The 23,490-nt window shown below is 42.4% G+C and overlaps 1 protein-coding gene across 2 annotated transcripts; it reads left to right on the top strand.

Moving 5' to 3' along the window:
• The first annotated feature begins 1,734 nt into the window (after window positions 1-1,734).
• SLC35E3 (solute carrier family 35 member E3) lies at window positions 1,735-19,842 on the top strand. Of its 2 annotated transcripts, none has more exons than XM_033221332.1 (5): window positions 1,735-2,403; window positions 3,566-3,676; window positions 7,586-7,744; window positions 14,025-14,107; window positions 19,567-19,842. In XM_033221332.1, the coding sequence occupies exons 1-5, from the start codon at window positions 2,002-2,004 to the stop codon at window positions 19,751-19,753; spliced, it is 942 nt and encodes a 313-aa protein (XP_033077223.1). In that variant the 5' UTR covers window positions 1,735-2,001; the 3' UTR covers window positions 19,754-19,842. The 2 variants fall into 2 exon arrangements, with proteins under 2 accessions (XP_033077223.1, XP_033077224.1); XM_033221333.1 differs by lacking the exon at window positions 19,567-19,842 and adding an exon at window positions 14,890-18,247.
• Window positions 19,843-23,490: the final 3,648 nt, after the last annotated feature.

Here is a 23,490-nt window from a genome sequence, read left to right as displayed (position 1 = left end):
AAATGGACTTGTTTTTCATGTTTATTTATTTATTTTTGAGATAGGATCTTGGTGTGTCTCCCAGGCCAGAGTGCAGTGGCATATCTCACTATAAACCTCCGTCTCCCGGGTTCAAGTGATTCTCTGCCTGAGCCTCCCTAGTAGCTGGGATTACAGGCGCCTGCCACCACGCCTGGCTAATTTTTGTATTTTTAGTAGAGACAGGGTTTCGCCATGTTGGCCAGGCTGGTCTCAAACTCTTGACCTCAAGTGATCCACTCACCTCAATCTCTCAAAGTGCTGGGATTACAGGCATGAGCCACCGTACCTGGCCAATTGGACTCATTTGAGTCCTTAGGTAGTCAATATGTGTGTTGCTGTTTATTTAAATACAGTTCAAGTTGGAGCCCCAAGAGCGCCAATGTGCTCCTCACAATTCCCAGATGCCTCTGTCTTCCTGAACACCAGAAGTGGTGGGCACCTGAGTGGGAAATTTGAGGCAACTTAATTTAGTTCCTCAGTGCCTACTCTTGAAGAACTGGGTTTTCATTCTAGAGAAGAAACTCTTAACAAGGGCATGTTTCCTATCACAGGTTCACATACTAATTTTTAAAAACTTTTCTTGGTGTGACTTATGCCAAGGAATTATGAAGACTTTTTCCCTGAGTATTGCATGAAGGCTACAGAGTTGGAACAGGCATGTCCTGGGTGTGAAAGTTTTAATTTCCCTACCTCATTCATTTAATTTAGAGATGGGGGTCTCACTGTGTTGCTCAGCCTGGCTTCAAACTCCTGGGCTCAAGCAATCCTCCCACGTCAGTCTCTCAAATAGCTGGGACTACAGGCCCATGCCACCATGCCCTACTTGCTCATTTATTTTAATTTTTTGTACCATATTCTTTCTCTTTTTAATTTTGTGACTGCTGAATTAATCCTAGACTCTATCTTAAAACTAAGAATTGATGTATTGGTAGGAACAGCTGGACATTCAAGATGTTTTTATGATTCCTTTTTTAAAAATCCCCTTTTGTACCTGTAATATCTACAATATATAATCTTGCTCTATCGACTTGAGGAGGAAGGAGAAAGGAAGAACCTGACTTCTGTGTGAAGGACCTTACTGCAATGTCGATCAAGACTGTTACTCAAAGTTGTAACTTAGTCATTGTACCTGACTTTAGGATCCAAAACATATATACACACACACAGCCCTAGAGACAGCTGTATACAGTTTTGCCAAGTTGTGCGTTTTTTTCTCGAGTTGTAATTGAACACAATAGCACTTGTTTACATTGTCAAGGGGACATCTTTAGAGAACACATTTTCTCACTGTTGAGCTAATAATGCTTTGTGAATGTATGATCTAAGGAGAAACCCTTGTAGTTATACCCGATGATGCTGTCTGTTGGAAAGTAAAGTTTGAATGTCTTTCTCGAAAAACAAAAAATAAAAATACGCTTTCCATAAGTTCTTTACCCCTCTGGCGAGGGCTAAATTTGCTCAGCATGCAATAGGTAAAATTGGCTAACAGTGTCTGCACAGCCAGAGGTAGGTTGTCTAGCAAATCGGGTCAGTGACACACGGGAAACAAACATCAAGAAAGGGGTCCTAGATTGGTCTAGTCAGGTAGGCGTTAGGTGACCAAGGGGGTTGCGGACCCAGAGGATAGGACACAAAGACGCGAGCGTCGCGCGCCCAGGGCTCAGCGCGCCTGCGCAGGGTAGCGGCCGTTCAGCCCGCGACTCGGGGGCGGAGGCACGGGAGCCGCGCGTCACGTGGCCGCAGGCGGAGATGGGCGGGGCGTGGGACGTGCTGCCGTGTCCTCGCTGGCTTACAGGGTGGCGGCGGGGCGTGTGTCGTCTGTTAAAGAGTGCTGCTCGCCCAGGGTTGATCTGTGCATGCCACTCCTGGGTCAGACGGTGAGGTCGGCGTCTGCGAGGACGCGGCGGTGGAGGAGAAGGGCAACCGGAGACAGGCCGGGCGCCCCTTGGGAGGCTAAACGGCCCCGGCTTCGCGGGGATCATGGCATCGCTGGTGGACCGAATGCGGGGCCACGGGCGAATCGCCGCCGGGCTCCTGTTCAACCTACTGGTGTCCATCTGCATTGTGTTCCTCAACAAATGGATTTATGTGCACCACGGCTTCCCCAACATGAGCCTGACCCTGGTGCACTTCGTAGTCACCTGGCTGGGCTTGTATATCTGCCAGAAGCTGGACATCTTTGCCCCCAAAAGTCTGCCGCCCTCCAGGATCTTCCTCCTGGCCCTCAGCTTCTGTGGCTTTGTGGTCTTCACTAACCTTTCTCTGCAGAACAACACCATAGGCACCTATCAGCTGGCCAAGGCCATGACCACGCCGGTGATCATAGCCATCCAGACCTTCTGCTACCAGAAAACCTTCTCCACCAGAATCCAGCTCACGTTGGTGAGTAGCTTCAGCTTCCCAAGGCGCGGCTCTCCCGACTCACCTCCTGCACTGGCCCCGGGAAATTCGAACGCACACTGGTCTTTCCCTTCATCTTGAAATCCACAAATGAGTCATCTGTGAGCCAGTGAAGTTTCGGGCTTATTTTGGGGAGGGGGAAAAGGCCATCTTGTCAGCCCAGAAGAGTGGGCTTGTGTGAGTTTTAGTAGCTGCCATTTGATGGAAATCGTTAAATGCTGTGATCGGTAAGAAAAACTGTATTGTGTGGTACAGTCCAGTGTTATCAGAGTATCTGCAAAAGCTCAAACTGAAAAACAGCCTTTCTCCCCTAGGGGAATCAAATCGTGTATGATAAAACGTGAAGAGATTTAGCATAAAGTAGGTCTCAAAATGTCTGCAGCACCATACTGCAGAGCTGTCTGCAACTTTAAATAAAAGGAGGTGGACTCAATTTTAGCACTTAGTAACTTAGTATATTTAAGGTCTTCTTCCTTTTTCTTTCTTTCTTTTTTTCTTTTTGAGACGGAGTTTCACTCTTGTGGCCCGGGCTGGAGTGCAATGGCGCGATGTCGGCTCACGGCAACCTCCGCCTCCCGCGTTCAAGCCATTCTCCTGCCTTAGCCTCCCAAGTAGCTGGGATTACAGGCATGCGCCACCACGCCCGGCTAATTTTGTGTTTTTGGTAGAGACGGGTTTTCTCCGTGTTAGTCAGGCTAGTCTCAGACTCCGACCTCAGGTGATCTGCACGCCTTGGCCTCCGAAAGCGCTGGGGTTACAGGGGTGAGCCACCGTGCCCGGCCTTATATTTAAAGTCTTTATGCTTTTGTTGTTTTATATTTATGCTTATGCTGTTTAGACACTATTTCGGGGATCCATTTACTCACCTTTGTATTCATGTGGTATTTTCTTGCAAAGTGCAATATATTTACCACAAATTTGAAATAGAATTAAATGTGAATATCAATATAGATTTATCATATTTCACGTTTAGGAAATAGGATTAACAACCAGTTTTCCCAAGTGAAAAAAGAAAACATTTATACAGGTTCATTGTTTCCCAGTTATGTGTTTATCATTAGCCTTGTAAGACATTGTGAAAGGAATACTAAATTTTTGTCTCTTGAATTTAATCTGAACAACATTTACCTCTTTTTCGTTACAGATTCCTATAACTTTAGGTGTAATCCTAAATTCTTATTACGATGTGAAGTTTAATTTCCTTGGAATGGTGTTTGCTGCTCTTGGTGTTTTAGTTACATCCCTTTATCAAGTGGTTGGTAATTTTTTTTTTCTTTATGTGCCTTTTTAGCAGATTTCATAAATTTTGAAGCTGTATTCCAAGGTTTAGAAAATACAGTATAGAGACAATAGACTGTTGGGAAGAAAGCGTAATTGCTTAAGTTGACTCAAGGTGAAGAGAAGAAAGGAGACAGAGAAACTTGGGTGTGTGATGCTGACCAAATACCTACCTGTTTGTAAGTGTATAATATCCATGCTTAACAGTCTCAGCTTGGGGTGAAGTTATTTTCTGGGAAATCTTTACAAAATACGTAGTAAGACTTTATACTTCCTAAGTTTATTTATGTTTTTTGTGTACTCTTTACTTTTAACATTGTTGTGAAGGAGTGAGTATACTTCCAGAAATCTGAACAGTAAAGAAAAATTTCAGATTTTTAGGGTTTTTTGCCTCAAAAATTATACTGCTGTTACAACTTGTTTATTGGCTTTTAATAATTTGTCTAATATAGATTATTATTATAATATTAATATAATAGAGTAATTTATATCAATGAATATTTTACCATTTGTGCAAGCACAGTGCCTTGCCTATAGCAGATATTCATTAAAAATGTGTTCATGGATTCAGTTACTTCAGTACCATAAAACCTAACAAGTATAGTTTTTGTTTCTTATGTAGTGGAGAAAAAATAACTTGCTGTAGGGGACAGTGAAACGGTATTCTCTCTATACTGAAAACCTTGGTCTGGAAATTCTGTGTGTGCCTGTATGGGAAATCAAAGCCAAAATGTGTAACCAATTTTACTTTTTTCACAAACATCCACTGGTTATTAAACTAAGGCATTCCTGTTAGAAATGTTAAGAGTTCAGTAATAGAGCCCTGGCATCTTAAACATTCTAGTAGTGATCATGTCAGAGACGGTGTTTGAAAATATTCTGCAGTGAAATACATTTTCTAGTGACAGAGAAGCAGTTTAAATAAAAGAAGAGGCTAGTGAACATTCCTATTCATCTTTCTTGTTAAATGCACTTGTTTTTGCCTAGTATTGGCTATTAAACAGAGCAAGAAATTGTATTCCTTATATGTAATGGATTCAGAGTACTTACCATCTCTGTCACTATGACCATTTTTGTTCACACAAGTCTCAAAATTGCTATAGATTAGAATCAAAGGTTCTATATCCCTAAGGTAGATATTTGAAATGAGATTGACCAAGGAATGATTGTAGATTAATGGACAGTTTCTTATCAGTAAATGGTAAAGGTATTATTACAAAATAGGTATATTCCCAAAACATTCCTCTTAAAGTTATATCTGCCCACTGTATCTGGCATAATTTCTATGTTATTTCTCTTACACTGCTGGAGACATTAAAAGGAGTTAAAAGACGAGTGACCAGCTATTAGCTTGAGTTGTAGAAAGATGGTTGGCTCACTCATTCATTCAGCAGACATCTTTTCTGCATTATGTTCACCATTGAGGATACAAAGATGAAAAGCAGCTACAGTCCAGCAGTGTAGAAACACATGGAGACAGCTGGTCACAATAGCATATGTACCCCAAGGTAGGAGGAAGGTTCTGAGGAACACCAAGGAGGAAGTGGCAGCTCTAAAAGAGGGGCGGTGAGGTAAGACTTTACGGAAAAGTTAACAATTTAAATGGAAGGGCACACAGAAATGAGCTCAGCAGTAAAGGACAGCTGGTCTTTTCCTTGCAGTGTGCGTGAAAGTCTGGAGCAGTTTTGGAGAACTTGGTTTGTTTGGTGAGGCTAGGCAGTCAGATGTCAGGGTCATGAAGGCATGCTAAGGAAGTGTGTCTTTATTGAGCACGCACCAGGAGAGGGGTTCAGACAGGGACTGACTTGATCATTCTCCTTTAGAAAAGTAACTGATGGCAAGGAAGGGTGGGTAAAAGGGAAGGAAGGGTGAAAGGCAGAGCAGTCAGGAACCTCCCTGTGCTTCACAGGACAAGCAGGAAGGGCCTGGGCTAGGGCAGTGGGAATGGACAGGGAAAGGTTAAAAGGCACTCCAGGGGCCTTTTGGGGAACACATAGGAGAACCTGACTGAATGTGAGAGTGGGAAAGTAAGGCTCTGATCCCTGAGGGAGATTATATCATCAGTTATTGGAACCACACAAGAGGAGCCCATTTGTGGAAGAAAGGCACCAGTTGATTTTAAACAAGTTCCTGCAGATTATATAAGTAGAGATGGCCAGGAGACTGGCTAATACAAGGTTAAGGATACTTAAGGGTTGAGGGAAGAGCAGTAGATCTCAGCAAATAGTAAAAGACATCAGTCAGGGCGATGAAAGAGGAAGGCAGACATCTGCCTTAAAAACTAAGTGCAGGAGGCAGTGAGGGAGGAGTGTAAACCAGAGGGTAGTTCTTCCAAGCCAAATTTGCAGGTTCTGCAAAGAGGGCTCGCAGGAAGGGCCACAGGGAGTCTAGACATGGCCATGGAGGTCATGGTGCCCTTAGGAGAGCATTGGAGGGGTGGTGGCAGGAGCCAGGCTGTGCTGCATTGAGGAACAGTGGAGGCCTGAGAGCCCCTGCTGTTCCAGGCAGTCCTGTGGCTGAGACACGCAGCTGCCTGGAGAGGCTGCGAAAGGAAAGTGGGGTGATCACACACCCTCTGTATCCATTTTTGCTCGCTGCTGTGCCCCAAGGAGCAGGCAGCTTAGAAGAATCAGTTCTTTGTCCTTCACATTCACAGAGAACTCTTAGTTAAAGCTGGCAGGAGTATGGTTCAAATTCCCTGCTCTTCTATTTTTGTCTTGATGAATTTCTATAGACTTAGAGTTCATGTAACAAGATACCCAGACCTACAGGAACAAGAAGTATGTAGAAGTCATTCAAAAGCCTAGCTGTTCTTGCCAGATCTGATCCAAACAGTCCTATTAGAGCTTCTTCAGAGCCTCTTTTTCAGTTATATTTGTGAAGCATTTTGTGGACGAATGGGATTTGAGGTCTTGTGATGTTGTTTCTACTGAATGGTACGGTATTTTAGGGTTAGTGATTATCCAATGTATCTAGATGTATTGGTGGGGGATGAGGAATAGTATCCACAGAAAAGTCATCCAGAGAGAGGACAATGTCTTCTACCATTGATTGGGTTTTCCAAAGCAACTGACAAGACCACATACCTTTTTAAGCCACACACATTGGCAGCCATCTCTAACCTGCCCCATGCCCCATTGTCATCCTGTCCCCCCAACCTCTGTCTTCCTTTGTTTTTTTTTAGACAGAGTCTCACTCTATCACCCAGGCTGGAGTGTGGTGGCGCAATCTCAGCTCACTGCAACCTCCGCCTCCTTGGTTCTCCTGCTCAGCCTCCCGAGTAGCTGGGACCACAGGCGTGCACCACCATACCCGGCTAATTGTATTTTTAGTAGAGATAGGGTTTCACCATATTGGCCAGGCTGGTCTCGAACTCCTGACCCAGGTTATCTGCCTGCCTTAGCCTCCCAAAGTGCTGGGATTACAGGTGTCAGCCACTGCTCCTGGCCCCTGTCTTCCATTTTTAAATTTTTGCCATTTTTAGAAAGAAATGAAGTGCAACACTGCATCTGTATTCCTAATCACCTGAATTTCCATTTTTCGCTTATTTTCCCAAGATCTTTTATCCTTGTAGGCCCTTATGTGCATTTATTTTTCCCTGTTTACTAGGATCAGGTAGAAGGAAATAGAGGACTTTTCTCCCCCTTCTAAGAATTGAGAAGAAGCTAGATTATCAGAAATTAAATTTATAGAGCTATTTTCATCCATGGTGCTTAAAGGGCATTCATATAGCTTACTGATCTTTGAAATCCTGTAGAATAATAGACATTTTATCTTCCCCTAGTCTATACCCCACATTCCCATCTTTGTGACTTTAGTTGTTGCATCTTTGATTAAGTGATACTATTTCTTTTGTGCCAGACATGTTTTATCTCCTAATTTTCAGTGGGTAGGAGCCAAACAGCATGAATTACAAGTGAACTCAATGCAGCTGCTGTACTACCAGGCTCCGATGTCATCTGCCATGTTGCTGGTCGCTGTGCCCTTCTTTGAGCCGGTGTTTGGAGAAGGAGGAATATTTGGTCCCTGGTCAGTTTCTGCTTTGGTAAGTTCTAATTGTTTTGATATCTAAGAAACAATAGAATAATAACTCCTCCATTATTAATATAATTTTTAGTTTTCAGAGCACTATGTCCGATCCATTCTCACATTTATCTTCGTAATCACCAAATAAGGAGTTAAGGTAAGGATTCTTTTTCAGATGAAGAAATTGAGGCACACAAAGGTGAAGGGACTTGCCTAGAGTGAGGCAGCTACTCAGTGGCAAAAGCAGAACTACAATTAATGTCTTCCGATGCCTGGTTACTGTTCTGACCATGTCAAGCTAGAGCCCACAAATAATTTGGACATTTAGATTAAGTTAAACTTTTTTTTACAATGAAAACATAGCTTTATAATCACTGTGTCGATTTTGAACATATGTAAAAATATAAAGAAAGTGAAGGGGCCAGGCACAGTGGCTCACTCCTGTAATCCCAGCACTTTGGGAGGATGAGGTGGGCAGATCGTTTGCGCCCAGGAGTTTTAAACCAACCTGGGCAACATAGGAAGACCTCATCTCTACAAAAAATTTAAAAATTGACTGGGTGTGATGGCTCATGCCTGTAATCCCAGCACTTTGGGAGACCAAGGCAGGCTACTCAAGAGGCTGAGGCATGAGAATTGCTTGAACCTGGGAGGTGGAGGTTGCAATGAGCCAAGGTCGTGCCACTGCACTCCAGCCTGGGCCACAGAGCAAGACTCTGTCTCAAAAAAAATCAAAAAATTAGCCAGGCATGGTAGCACATGCCTATAGTCCCAGCTACTTGAGAGGCTGGGGTGGGAGGATCACTTGAGCCCAGGAGGTCGAGGCTGTAGTGAGCCAAGATAGCACCACTGCATTTCAGCCTGGGCAACAGAGGGAGACCCTATCTCAAAAGAAAACCAAACCAAAACAACAAAAGAAAGTGAAGGGCCCCTGGAACGCTATCACACTAAGGTAATTACCTTTACCATTTTGGTGAGCATCATTTCATGGATCTCTTTTGTATAAACACATAGGTACACATGCATGTGTGTATAATTTTAGATATGGAATGATATCATAGATGCTGTTTTTATTGTGGATTCCTCTTCCTCAGCCTTCCTAGCCATACACTCTTCCACATTCCATTACCCCCAATCCATGTCCCTTGAAGTCGTGTTAATATTCTAAGTGCTTGTTCTTCCATATTTTTCTCCATGCCATATATATCCATATAAACACACACACACACACAGACACATACACACACCAATTAAACATCTATTTCTTTTTTTTTTTTTTCTTTTGAGATGGCGTCTCACTCTGTTGCCCAGACTGGAGTGCAGTGGTGCAATTCTTGGCTCACTGCAACCTCCACCTCCCAGGTTCAAGCAATTCTCCTGCCTCAGACCCTGGAGTAGCTGGGACTGCAGGCGCACACCACCACGCCCACCTAATTTTTGTATTTTTAATAGAGACAGGGTTTCACCATGTTGGCTAGGATGGTTTCGATCTCTTCATCTCGGGTGCGCCCGCCTCAGCCTCCCAAAGTGCTAGGATTATAGGCATGAGCCACCGCACCCGGCCACATCTGTTTCTTTGACAAAAGTAGAATCCTATCACATATGCTTTTCTGTATCTTGCTTTTCTGACTTAATAATATCTCCTAAAAATCTCTCCAAAGCATTCTTTTCAGTGTCTGTATGTTTTGTTGTTGTTGTTGTTTTGTTTTGAGACAGAGTCTCACTCTGTAGTGCAGTGGCATGATCTCTGTTCACTGCAACCTCCACCTCCCGGGTTCAAGTGATTCTTGTGCCTCAGCCTCCCGAGTAGCTGGAATTACAGGCGTGAGCCACCAAACCTGGCTAATTTTTTTGTATTTTTGGTAGAGATGGTGTTTCACCATGTTGGCCAGGCTGGTCTTAACCTCCTGACCTCAAGTGATCCACCCACCTGGGCCTCCCAAAGTGCTGGGATTACAGACATGAGCCACCGCGCCCAGCCAGTGTCAGTATAATAGCCCCTTTGCATATTCACTTTTTTCCAGTTCTTTACCACTATGAAAAATACTGTGATAAACATCCTTGTACATCATGTGTCCTCATGTACTGATACCTTTTTTCCTATGGAAATGAGTCCCAGGAGTGGCATTGGCAAATCAAGGACATATGTATTTTGGGGACTTTTATTTTTTAGAGACAGGGTCTGGCTATATTGCCCAGCCTGGCCTCAAGCTCCTAAGCTCAAGTGATCCCGCAACCTCAGCCTCCCAAGCAGCTGGGACTAATGCTTTGGGGACATTTTAAGTTAGAATGTATAATCCTCCTATGTCTTAGTTCAGGCTGCTATAACAAAACTACAATGGACTAGGTGGCTTAAAGAACAGATACTCGGTTCTCACAGTTCTGAAGTCTGGAAGTCTGAGATCAGGCGGCCGGTATGGTTGGGTTCTTGGTAAAGGCCCTTTTTCTGCTTTATAGATGGCATTCTTCTTGCCATATGCTCATCTGACAACAAGGAAGAGGAGAAGAAAGCTCTCTTGTATCTTTTCTTATCATAGGGACTAATCGCTTTGATGAAGGCTCTACCCTTATGCCGTAGTCACCTCCCAAAGGCCCCACCTCCCAATGCCATCACACTGCGGGTGAGGATTTCAACATAGGAATTTTGGGGGACACAAACATTCAGTCCATAACACCTTACTTATCAGGAATTCCTGCTTCCCACAAGAGTTCCCACAACTCTTGGAACACAGTTAGTGGGAATGTCTTGTTTGTTGGTCGCATCAATTTATCAAGCACCTATATAGCCCCTATTCTCTTCCCGGCACTATTCAAAGCACTATGTAAATATTAACTTATTTAGTTTTCATAACTTTATTAGGTTGATGCTATACTAATACTATTTGTATTAGTCCATTTTATGATGTTATAAAAGAATACCTGAGACTGAGTAATTTATAAAGAAAAGAGGTTTATTTTGGCTTATCGTTCTGCAGACAGTACAAGAAGCATTAGTGCTGGCATCTACTTCTAGTGAGGGCCTCAAGAAGCTTACAATCACGGTGGAAGGCAAAGGGGAAGCAGGCACGTCACATGGCGAGAGAGGGAACAAGAGAGTGAGGGGAGGAGATGCCAATGTCTTTTAAACAACTAGCTCTCATGAGAACTAATAGAGCAAGAACTCATTACCCCTGGGGAGGGCACCAAGCCATTCATGAGGGATCCACCCCCATAACCCAAACACCTTCTTCTAGGCCTCACCTCCAACATTGGTGATCACATTTCAACATGAGATTTGGAGGGAACAGACATCCAAACTATATCACTATTGTTATTATTTTTACTGACAAGGAAACCAAGAGATAGAGAGTTAGTAACTGGCTCGCAATCCCACAGCTAATAAGCAGAGCCACAATTTGGATCCGTGCCTTCTGGGTCCAAAGTCTGTATTCTCCAGTGCTCTGCTCTGCTTCCCATAAGTAGACCAGTAGTTGTTTCAGATTTATATATTTTACTATATACAATTTTTTTCTAAAGTAGAAGTCATTGGACCATCTATCAGATAATACTTCCACTTACTTTACAAAAGTCCTAGCCATCCTGGTTATCTGGTTTCAAACCACTGCATCCTGGAGACCTTATGCTACAAGGAGAGAGGATTTTTTTGGTCGCCTTCTAACAGGTTGTAAAATGAGGACCGCAGCAGAAAAGCCATTAAAAAAAAAAAAAAAAAAGTCAGAGAAACCAAGACCACAGAAGGCTGAGGCCATTTAGTGTGAGGGAAAGTCATCTTCATTCATTGATGTCCCTAGGAGGCATCCTTGACTCAATGTAGAGCATTGTGTCAACTAACTTTTTTTTTGCTTATAAAGCCAGCATTACCCTAATACCAAAACCAGGAAAGGACACAACCAAAAAAGAAAACTAAAGACCAATATCCTTGATGAACATAGATGCTAAAATTTAACAAAATGCTAGCTAACTGAATCCAATGACATATCAAAAAGATAATCCACCATGATCAAGCAGGTTTCATACCAGGGATGCAGGGATGGTTTAACATACTAAAGTCAATAAATGTGATACACTACATAAACAGAATTAAAAACAAAAATCACATGATCAGCTGGGTGTGGTGGCTCACGCCTGTAATCCCAGCACTTTGGGAGTCTGAGGCGGGTGGATCACAAGGTCAGGAGATCAGGACCATCCTGGCTAACACGGTGAAACCCCGTCTCTACTAAAAATACAAAAACAAAATTAGCCGGGCATGGTGGCGGGCACCTGTAGTCCCAGCTACTCCGGAGGCTGAGGCGGGAGAATGGTGTGAACATGCGAGGCGGAGCTTACAGTGAGCTGAGATCGTGCCACTGCACTCCAGCCTGGGCGACAGATCAAGACTCCAAAATAAATAAATAAATAAATAATCACATGATCATCTCAATAGATGCAGAAAGAGCATTTGACAAAATCCAGCATCGCTTTATGATTAAAACCCTCAGCAAAATCGGCATACAAAGGACATACCTTAATGTAATAAGAACCATCTATGACACACCCACAGTCAATATAATACTGTATGGGGAAAAGTTGAAAGCATTCCCTCTGAGAACTGGAACAAGACAAGGATGCCCACTCTTACCACTCCTCTTCAACATGGAACTACTTTATATTCTTCAAAGTCCCTAACAAAGTAGAGTAATTGGGTTTTTAGTGATGTGATGTGCCAAGTATCAAGAAATAGGTATGTAGCATTCTGTGAACTCAATAAAATTAGCAATGATATATTTTAGATATATTTCTAGAAACTCTTTTTAAAATCTCTAAGCAAATTTCTCTATGTTGGCTATTTAATAGACCTCACTATTGTAAATTAAATGAGGTATTACTATATTTACCTAAGTAGGACCCAAATCCAATTACTCTGGTCTTCTTAAGACTGCACTGATTTTAACATTGATAAAACCTACATGGGGCTGGGCACAGTGGCTCATGCCTATAATCCCAACACTCTCGGAGGCCAACGTGGGAGGATCACTTGAGCCCAGGTGTTTGAGACCAGCCTGGGCAACATGGTAAAAACCTGTCTTTACAAAAAACAAAACAAAATAACAAAACCCTACATAAGACAAAAAGCATCTTCAAATATGACATGTTTTCTTCGGAACTTAAACTTCTTAATAGTTTAGATCATGGATATTATTTTATCTAAATTCAGAAACAAAATGATTCGATAAGTTGTTGGATAAAATTATGGGATAGATTTGAACAGAACATTGTATGTGTATATAGTGTTCCAACCCATTTGTCCCCGTTTCCAGCCAAGTTATCTATAAAAAGGAATAATATTTTTACATCTACTTTGTGGATGTACGTGAAAATTAAATGAGTGAATACATGTAAAACAACAATTATTGGTGCATAATACGTGTTATGTAAGTGTAAGCTGTGATCATCGTGATTTTTATTATGTCCTCAAGTAGTTTCCAAGCTCTTTGAGGGCAGGAACTTTGTACATATTGCGTTCCTCACAAGGCCTGGCCTAACTTTGTAGATATCCAATGAATGCTTATTGAGTTAAATAAAAATAAAAATGAGGCCAGGTGCAGTGGCTCAGGCCTGTAATCCCAGCACTTTTGGGAGGCCAAGGTGTGCAGATCACCTGAGGTCAGGATTTCGAGACCAGCCTAGCCAACATGGTAAAACCCCATCTCTACCAAAAAATACAAAAAAAAGTAGTTGGGTGTGGTGGCATGGGCCTGTAATCCCAACTACTGGGGAGGCTGAGGCAGAAGAATTACTTGAACCTGGGAGGCGGAGGTTGCAGTGAGTCGAGATTGCACCACTGCACTCCAGACTGAGTGACAGAGTGAGACTCCATTTAAAAAAAAAAAAAGAGCAATTTAATAGAAAAAGATCTCGAAGGATGTATGCCAAGATGTTAATGTGTGGATGGTTGGGATTATAAGAATTCCTTATATTCTTTCTGCTTTTCTTTATTGTCTGATTTATAATAATAATAATGCGTATGTATACTTTTCTTTAGATTAATAAGAAAAATGAACCTGGAAATTCACAATCACAGAAAGGATGTTATTGCAGTATTTTTCATTGATTCTTGTGGAAAAAATTACATTTCTTCTAAATACTGTTCATTCTGCCTTTTTACTTGCAATTCTTACTGTCTCCCAAATTCTCTAATCGTATTTATTAATGATTGATATTTGAATTTTTTAAAATGCCCAATGAAATGTATCTTTGCTTGATGACTATAATGATTGCATTGCTTTGCATTAATGGTTCTCTTGTTTTATTTTTAGCTTATGGTGCTGCTATCTGGAGTAATAGCTTTCATGGTGAACTTATCAATTTATTGGATCATTGGGAACACTTCACCTGTCACGTATCCTTTTCATATAACTTACAAATGCATCGTCTTTTATATTCTCCAAAACTTCCACATTCATTACCTTATTTGAATCTCACACTATTGCGCGGCCTAAATTGAGTAGAGAGAGTTATTTTTAACCTTTTACTGTATCTTTACACACAATAGGATGTTAAAGAAATATGAACTGAAGGGGCAGGTGTGGTGGCTCACACCTATAATCCCAACACTTCAGGAGGCCAAGGCGGGTGGATCGCTTAAGGCCAGGAGTTCAAGACCAGCCTGGATAACATGGTGAAACCCTGTCTCTACAAAAAACATATAAATTAGCTAGGTAAGGTGGTGCACGCCTGTAATCCCAGCTACTCAGGAGGGTGAGGCACAGGGAGTCGCAGGTTAAAGAGAGCCAAGATTGTGCCACTGTACCAGCCTAGGCAACAGAGCAAGACTCTGTCTCAAAAAAAAAAAAAAAGAAATATGAACTGAGGAAATGGGTTAGCTTTTTGTGTCATGAATGTTTTTGAATTTTCTTATGTAATAGATGACCTTTTCTCTCATAAAAATTAACTCAGAGGAGCATTTCTTACAGACAGTGAAATTAAATAAATATTTTTTGAATGAATAATGAAGTGGAGGTTTGGATTTTCAAACCATGTTCAGGTATTTATAGTAACAAAGTAAAGGAATGGTTAACAAATAACAAAAGATAATTTCAGGCCACTGGCATCTGGCTATGGAGTATGTGTTTGTACTTATTTGGATATGCGTGTGCCTGTTTTTCTCAATATTATTTCAAGTCAAGTAATGAAGTCATTGGCCGGGCACCATGGCTCACGCCTGTAATTCCAACACTGGGAGGCCGAGGCAGGAGGATCACTTGAGCCCAGGAGTGCAAGACCAGCCTGGGCAACATAGGGAGACCCTATCTCTACCAAAAAAAAAAAAGAAATGAAGTTATATGTTAAAGGTCAAATTCAACTGTCCGTTTATACCATTCTGCTTGTCATTCTATTTCTCTTCACATTTCACTCTGCCGCCACCCTTAGGCAAATGCAGAGAATGAATTTCCCCAGGAAGTAAATAAGTAGGATATTTGCCAACCAGCAATAAAAAACAACAATGATAAGTTTTTTAGAAAACCAATACTTAACAAATATTTATTTTGTGTCAGATACTGTTAGAAATATTTTGTATGTATTAGTCCATGTAATTCTCATAGCAGCTCTGTGAGGTAGAGTCTGTCATTTTAGTTTATAGAAGAAATAGAGGCACAGAGAGGTTAACCAGCTCACTTAAGGCCACATAGCTGACAAATGGGATGTCCAGATTTGAACCCATGCAGTCTAGTCCCAAAATTTGTACATCATGCTACCCAATCAAGACATCCAAATGTGTGCTCTGATTTAAAACATTAGTTTATTCAGTAAGTATTGAATACCCACTAAACCATTCATTGATATAAAAATATTTATATACTGAACATCTACTATGTGCCAGGCACCGGGGATACAGTAATGAACCACATAGACAGAAGTCTTTGCTCTCACAGGCTTGAATTCTGGTGAGGAAGATTAGAAATAGAAAACAATTAAATATTTATATACAGTGTTGGATAGTGTTAACTGCCAAGGAGTAAAAATAGAGCAGGGAAGAGAATGTGAAATGTCATAGACAGCATTGAAGTTCTAGGCAGGGCTAGTCACGAAGGCCTCAGTGGAAGATGACATTTGAGTAAAGACCTGAAGGAAATGCGGTTGCTCCATGCAGATCAGGAGGGAAGAACATTCCAGGCAGAGGCAACAACAGGTGCGAGGCCCTAAAAAAACCAAGGAAGCCTGTGTGGTTGGAGCAGGTTGAGCAAAGGAGGGAATGTGGTAGGCTGAGAAGTAATACAGAACTGAATTGAGTAGGGCATTTACGTAAGGACTGTTACACTGAGTAAGATGGGAAGCCATTAGCATTTTGAGCAGAGAAGTGACATGATTTTACATACATTCTAATAGAAGCACTCAGTGGGCTGGGCGCAGTGGCTCACGCCTGTCATTCCAACACTTTGGAAGGCCAAGACAGGAGGATCCCTTGAGCCCAGGAGTTCGAGACCAGTCTGGGCAACATAGTAAGACCCTGTCGCTACAAAAAGTTTTTAAAAATAAATCACAGAATCACTCAGGGCTCCTGTGTTGAGAATAGACTAAAGAAGAATTTCTCAACCTCTGGGCTGTTGACTTTTTGAGCTGGACGGTTCTTAGTGCAGGCCTGTTTAGTACACTGTAGGATGTTTTCAGCAGGCTTGGGCTCTACCACCAGATGCCAGTAGCATACATACCCTTTGCCCAATTGTGACAACCAAAAATGCCTCCAAAGATTGCCCACAAAGCAGAATCACCCGTGGTTGAGAACTACTGGACTGTAAGAGGCACAGGAAACTGACAGGAGACTGCTGCAATATTCTAATTTAGAAGTAATAGTGGCTACCAGTATGGTAGCAGTGGATATAGTGAGAAGTGATTGGATTCTGGATATATTTCTAAGAAGAGCCAACAGATTTTGCTGCCTAGTTGGATGTGGAGAAAGAGAAAACAAGGCTGATTTACATGGTTTTTGACCTGAGCACCTGGTAGAGTAGAGTTGCCATCAACTGAGGTAGGATAGCCAGAAGAGGTTTGGGACTGGGGAGGAAGATCAGGTGCTCAGTTTGGGGAGTATTTTTTTCTTGTTTTTGAGACAGGGTCTTGCTCTGTCACCCAAGCTGGAGTGAAGTGGCACGATCATGGTTCACTGCAAACTCAAACTGTTGGGTTCAAGCATTCTTCCCACCTCGGCCTTCCAAAGTGCTAGGATTACAGGTGTGAGCCCAGCCAGGTGCTCAGTTTTGGATAAACAAGTCAGAGTTCAAAGGTGACGTCTCAGCAGGAGGCATCACAGGGAGTCAGAAGTATGAAGCTGTGGTTTAAAGTGGTGAGACTGGTTGAGATTACCAAGCAAACAAGTAGAAGAAAATAAGTTCAAAGACTGAGTGTTGGGTTTGAGTCCAGTATTTGGAATTCAGAGAGATGAGAGGAACTAGCTGGGGATGAGAAGGAGCAGTTAGAGGTGGAAGGAAGGAGGAGAGTGGCACAGAACCAGAGTGAGGAGGAGGAGGAGCGGTTGGTGTCTGTGTCAGATGCCGCTGGCAGACCAAGTTCAAGGAGACTGGTCACCAATGAGGGGCTGAGTGAGGTGGAGGGCACTGGGTTTGACCAGAACATTCTGAAGGTTGGGGTGACAGCCTGCCTGGAGTAAAGTGCAGAACTGGAAATACCACATGTAGACTGCTCTTTTTTTTGTTGTTTTTACAAAAGGATTCATGAATAGTTTCTTTAAATTTGACTTCCTTCTAGTATAAATATACTTAAAAGAGAAGCCTAGGAGTAAAGAAATTTAAAATGTTAGAGCCAGTGCACATGAAGATAGCTCATAATTGAAAATAAGACATATTTTATTATGATTATTGCCAGTAACCTTGGGAAGATCCTCTGTGTCTCAGGAAGTCACCTCCATGGGATCGAGCCACTACATGCACCTGGGGACACGGCCCGTGCTCTCCCGAGGCACTGCTGCCCAGCAGGAACCTCCAGGCTGCTTAGGTGGGCTTGGGGGTCAGACAGGTCCAGGTGTGAACACCAAGCTCTGCCACTACCTGTGGGCCTGACTAGTGTGGGAACTCTCAGGGTCTCACTCTGATCACTTATGAAATGTATGAAGTGGAGGAAGTGCGATCTATGACGTTGGGTGGTTGTATTTGAGAGAATGTGTCAAGCTCCAAGCAGGTGTTTATGACACATAGGTACTGCTATTGGTAACTATTATTATAGCTAGCACATATGGTGCTTACTATATGCTAGAAGCTTTGTGTGTATTATTTAATCCTTACAATAACCCTGGGAGGTATTATTTTGTTCCCCTTTTATATAGGGAGGAAACTGAGGCACAGAGTGGTAGCTATTTCTAGTGTTGTAATTAGGAAAAGCACATAGGCACACATCATACATCTCAAGAACAAGAAAGTACTTGTTTATATAGAAAAAATTATATTTAAATATAAGTAATTGTGTGTGTGTGGGTGTGTGTGTGACGGAGTTTCACTCCGTTGCCCAGGCTGGAGTGCAGTGGCGTGATCTCGGCTCACTACAACCTCCACCTCTTGGGTTCAAGCGATTCTCCTGCCTGTCTCCCAAGTAGCTGGGATTACAGGCATGCACCATCACGCCCGGCTAATTTTGTATTATTAGTAGAGATGGGGTTTCTCCATGTTGGTCAGGCTGGTCTCAAACTCCTGACCTCAAGTGATCCACCTGCCTTGGCCTCCCAAAGTGCTGGGATTAGGATTAGAGGCGTGAGCCACCGTGCATGGCCACAAGTAATTTTTAAAGGGGATGTGTGTGTATTTAGTTTGCTTTTTAAATATACAGTGATTTGGAAAAACCTTAATCCAGCAGCATGTTACTGGCAGTATTTTGGATTAGAACATGGGCTTTGGAGTTAAATAGACCCATTTATGTTTGGACTCCAACTCTGCTACTTACTAGCTCTGTAATCTGGGGCATGTTACTTAAAATCTCTGAGCCTCTACAACTGTAAATAGGAAGAGTGAGCCTGCAATGAAGGTAAACGTGATGCCTAACTTCGAAGATTTCGTGTAAATCGCCCAGTATGGTGTTTGGTGTGTAGTTGGTGCTCAGTATTGCTCCCTCTCCCCCTCCTGCTTTTCCCTCCTAAACTCCAGTTAGCTCTCTGGTACCTTATTCTCACTTCATTTCCCAAGGAAACGTCACTGTAAAACATAATTATAAATTGCTATACAAAATATCTTCCCTAGACCTTGTTCTGAATGTCTTTCCTTTTATATTGTATCCCTTTTCTTTTTTGGAGGTCAGTAGGAATGGTTGAGGCAGTTTTGTGTCTCTAATGATTAATCAATCGCTAAAACCTACCTGAAGAAACTAAGAAGTTCCCATTATTCTCTTTTTTTAGACAGTCTTGTTCTGTCGCCCAGACTAGAGTGCAGTTGTGCATTCTTGGCTCACTGCAACCTCCACCTCCTGGGTTTCTCTCTTGTTGCCCAGGCTGGAGTGCAATGGTACGATCTCGGCTCACCGCAACCTCCGCCTCCTGGGTTCAAGCAATTCTCCTGCCTCAGGCTCCTGAATAGCTGGGATTAAAGGCGTGCACCACCACACCCAGCTAATTTTTGTATTTTTTGTAGAGACAGAGTGTCACCATGATGGCCAGGCTGGTCTCAAATTCCCAGGATCAAGAGATCCACCACCTCAGCTTCCCAAAGTGCAGGGATTACAGGCATGATCCACCGCCCCTGGTCCCATTATTCTTTACATGGGGTGGGCTGCTTTTGAGTTGTTTTATGTAGTGTGAGTGTGTGTGTAAATATACCATCTATCTTGTTCTTCCTTTTTATCCTTATCCAAAAACCTCAGCTATAACATGTTTGGACACTTCAAGTTCTGCATTACTTTATTTGGAGGATACGTTTTATTTAAGGATCCACTGTCCTTTAATCAGGCTCTTGGCATTTTATGTACATTATTTGGCATTCTCACCTATACCCACTTTAAGCTCAGTGAACAGGAAGGAAGTAAGAGTAAACTGGCACAACGTCCTTAATTGGGTTTTTGTGGAGAAAAGAATGTTGTCCCAAGAAGATAAAAAATATGGTTAAGTGTGCAAGTTACTAAAAAAAAAAAAAAAAAAAATGGGGGCCGGGCGCGGTGGGTCATGCCTGTAATCCCAGCACTTTGGGAGGCCAAAGCCAGTGGATTACCTGAGGTCAGGAGTTCGAGACCAGCCTGACCAACATGGAGAAACTCCATCTCAACTAATAATACAAAATTAGCCAGGCGTAGTGGCGGGTACCTGTAATCCCAGCTACTCAGGAGGCTGAGGCAGGAGAATCGCTTGAACCCAGGAGGCGGAGGTTGTGGTGAGCCGAGATCGTATCATTGCACTCCAGCCTGGGCAACAAGAGCAAAACTCCGTTTCAAAAAAAATTTGTGACTGATTCAATGATTGAATGATTTGTCGGAATTAACACAAAGGAAATTTTATTCATATAATGACTTTTTAAAAAGTGTCTCTTTAAAAAAACTTAATTCTCTAAAACCAAAATGATTCATGCTTCTTTTTAAAAATGATTGTATGAAATGTATGGGATGGTTAGCTGGGTGTGGTGGTGCACACCTGTAATCCCAGCTACTTGGGAGGCTGAGCCATGAGAATTGCTTGAGCCTGGGAGGCGGAGCTTGCAATGGGCCGAGATAGCAACACTGCACTCCAGCCTGGGCAACAGAGCAAGACTCTGTCTCTCTCTCTCTCTGTATATATATGTATACACCATCCCATATATATGTGGGACATATATATATATGGGATGGTTTGCTTATTCCCAGCAAAGTACATGAAAATTAAAGTTCTATGATAATGACAAAGGAATTGCTGTTACTGTACTGCAAATGTACTATGGGTTCTCAGTGTTCATTCTTCTAAGGAAGGACACACAGTAGTAGCTCTTTGCTTGCTGATAGATGGTTTCCCAATGTGAGATTTGTTATTTTGATCAGAGTATTCAAATTAGAATTTAAATCTAGCATTTCTATTTTAGTTTAGCTTCCTGATGATTTATGTAAATGAAATCTCATTTATAAAGTATAATAGTGGCCGGGCGCGGTGGCTCAAGCCTGTAATCCCAGCACTTTGGGAGGCCGAGGCGGGCGGATCACGAGGTCAGGAGATCGAGACCATCCTGGCGAACACTGTGAAACCCCGTCTCTACTAAAAAATACAAAAAACTAGCCGGGCGAGGTGGCGGGCGTCTGTAGTCCCAGCTACTCGGGAGGCTGAGGCAGGAGAATGGCGTGAACCCGGGAGGCGGAGCTTGCAGTGAGCTGAGATCCGGCCACTGCACTCCAGCCCTGGCGACAGAGCAAGACTCCGTCTCAAAAAAAAAAAAAAATAAATAAATAAATAAAGTATAATAAAGATGACTAAGACAAAATCCAATTCTAAAAGTATGATTTTTTTCTAGTGGAAAATCGGTGTAAGAAATCATACATTTATAGGTCATCTCTTTGAGTTTTCAATGAACTATAGAAACTATATGGAGTTAAAAAACAATAGCGGCCAATTGCAGTGGCTCATGCCTGTAATCCCAGCACTTTGGGAGGCCGAGGCGGGTGGATCACCTGAGGTTGGGAGTTCAAGACCAGCCTGACCAACACGGAGAAACTCCGTCTCTACTAAAAATACAAAATTAGCCCTGCATGGTGGCACATACCTGTAATCCCAGCTATTTGGGAGGCTGAGGCAGGAGAATCGCTTGAACCCAGGAGGCAGAGGTTGCAGTGAGTCGAGATCATGCCATTGCATTCCAACCTGGGCAACAAGAGTGAAACTCCATCTGAAAAAGAAAAAAAAAAAAAAAGCCCTCTGTTTAAATGGCTCAAAGAAAAGACTATAAATGGAATTGAACATGTTTGTTAGCTGTGTAAGCATTTTATATCGGTAATTTTTTTTTTTTTTTTTTGTCTTACTGTTAACCAAGCTGGAATGCAGTGGCACAATCATGGCTCTCTGCAGCCTCAACCTCCTGAGCTCAGGCAATCCTCCTGCCTCAGCCTTCCCAGTAGCTGGGACTACAGGTGCACACCAACACACCTGGCTGATTGTTATATTTTTTGTAGAGACAAGGTTTTGCCATGTTGTCCAGGCTGATCTCAAACTCTTGAGCTCAAGCCATCTATCTGCCTTGGCCTCTTGAAGTGCTGGGATTACAGGCCTGAGGCACCACACCTGGCCAGTAATTTCTTAATCCCGCCTCCCTGCTTCTATTGCCTGGCCCGTACATTTGAGGCTTCCATGGAGCTTTCTGTGGTACTGACACACTTGCAGTGAACTGTGGATTTGGAGTGAACTATGTCCAACCTTTCTAAGGTGGCTGGGGAAAATTCTTATACAGCAAGTTGGGACAAAAGCCATATAGACACTAGGCAGAAAAATTGGGATATTAGAGGAAATACATGATTTCCACCTATGGAGTGCCACACGTTTGCAAAATGTATTTCTGCTTTTCATCTTCTTGACATCTGAATATTAAAAGCAGTGTTGATAATTTCATATACTAAATTGAGACATATCATTACTCTTGTAATAAATAATTCATTTTCTAAATGTTATTTATCAACTTTGATGGAGAAAACAACTCTTAAGAGAACAAAGACCAGCCTGGGCAACATAGTAAAACCCTGTCTGCAAAAAACACAAAAATTAGCTGGGCCTAGTGGCACGTGCCTGTAGTTCCATCTACTCAGGAGGCTGAGGTGGAAGGATTGCTTGAGCCCAGAAGGTGCAGGTTGCAGTGAGTCGAGATCGTGCCACTGCACTTCAGCCTGGGCGACAGACTGGACTCTGTCTTGGACAAAAAAAAAGTGGGGGAAGAGCCACAAAATATGCCTTTTGGTAAAACAGTAAATTTTATGTTTTGTGTTTTTTAACACAATAAAAATATGTATACACACAACCTTTGGGGTTTTTGGGATTTTTTTTTTCCTGGACTCTGAAATGAGAAGCCTCGCTGAAAATCTGTTTTGGTTCTTCTCATTTTACAAAGACATATATTTTTTATGCTAAGAAGGACAGAGCAGTTAGTTTTTTACCAGATAAGCCTCGAGTATGTTTGTCTTATGTTTGTCTAAGAAACATTCTCTGTGGATGTTTAAATTGTAATTATTTCCCAAAAGCTGAGAAAAGTGTTTCAGCACAGTGAGGATTTGACGTCTGCACTGAGAACAGCTGAGTTAATTTGTGCCATTTAGAAATTCTTAACTGCAGGCTGGGTGCGGTAGCTCACGCCTGTAATCCCAGCACTTTGAGAGGCCAAGGCAGGTGGATCACCTGAGATCAGGAGTTTGAGACCAGCCTGGCCAACATGGCGAAACACTGTTTCTACTAAAAATACAAAAATTAGCTGGGCATGGTGGCAGGCACCTGTAATTCCAGCTACTCGAGAGGCTGAGGCAGGAGAATCACTTGAACCTGGGAGTCGAGGTTGCAGTGAGCCAAGACTGCACCATTGCACTCCAGCCTGGGTGACAAGAGTGAAACTCCGTCTCAAAAAAAGAAAAAAAAAAAAGAAATTCTTAACTGTAAATAGAACTTGTGGAGGGTGTTATAATATACGTGTCAGTAGGAATACAGTAAGAAGACTGGAGGAAGACAGGATGGGGTTACAGTTATGTATATATAAATGAATAAACTAAGTACTGCTAAAACTTGAGTCTGATAAACTTTTTTGCCCTGAAGATAATCATCCCACTGAAAAGAAAACGCCCGGGGAAAATGTGCCCGAT

The sequence above is a fragment of the Trachypithecus francoisi genome, unplaced genomic scaffold (assembly GCF_009764315.1).
Source record: "Trachypithecus francoisi isolate TF-2019V2 unplaced genomic scaffold, Tfra_2.0 Lachesis_group11, whole genome shotgun sequence".
Taxonomy (NCBI): domain Eukaryota; kingdom Metazoa; phylum Chordata; class Mammalia; order Primates; family Cercopithecidae; genus Trachypithecus; species Trachypithecus francoisi.
This window is presented reverse-complemented; position numbering and strand designations above follow the sequence as displayed.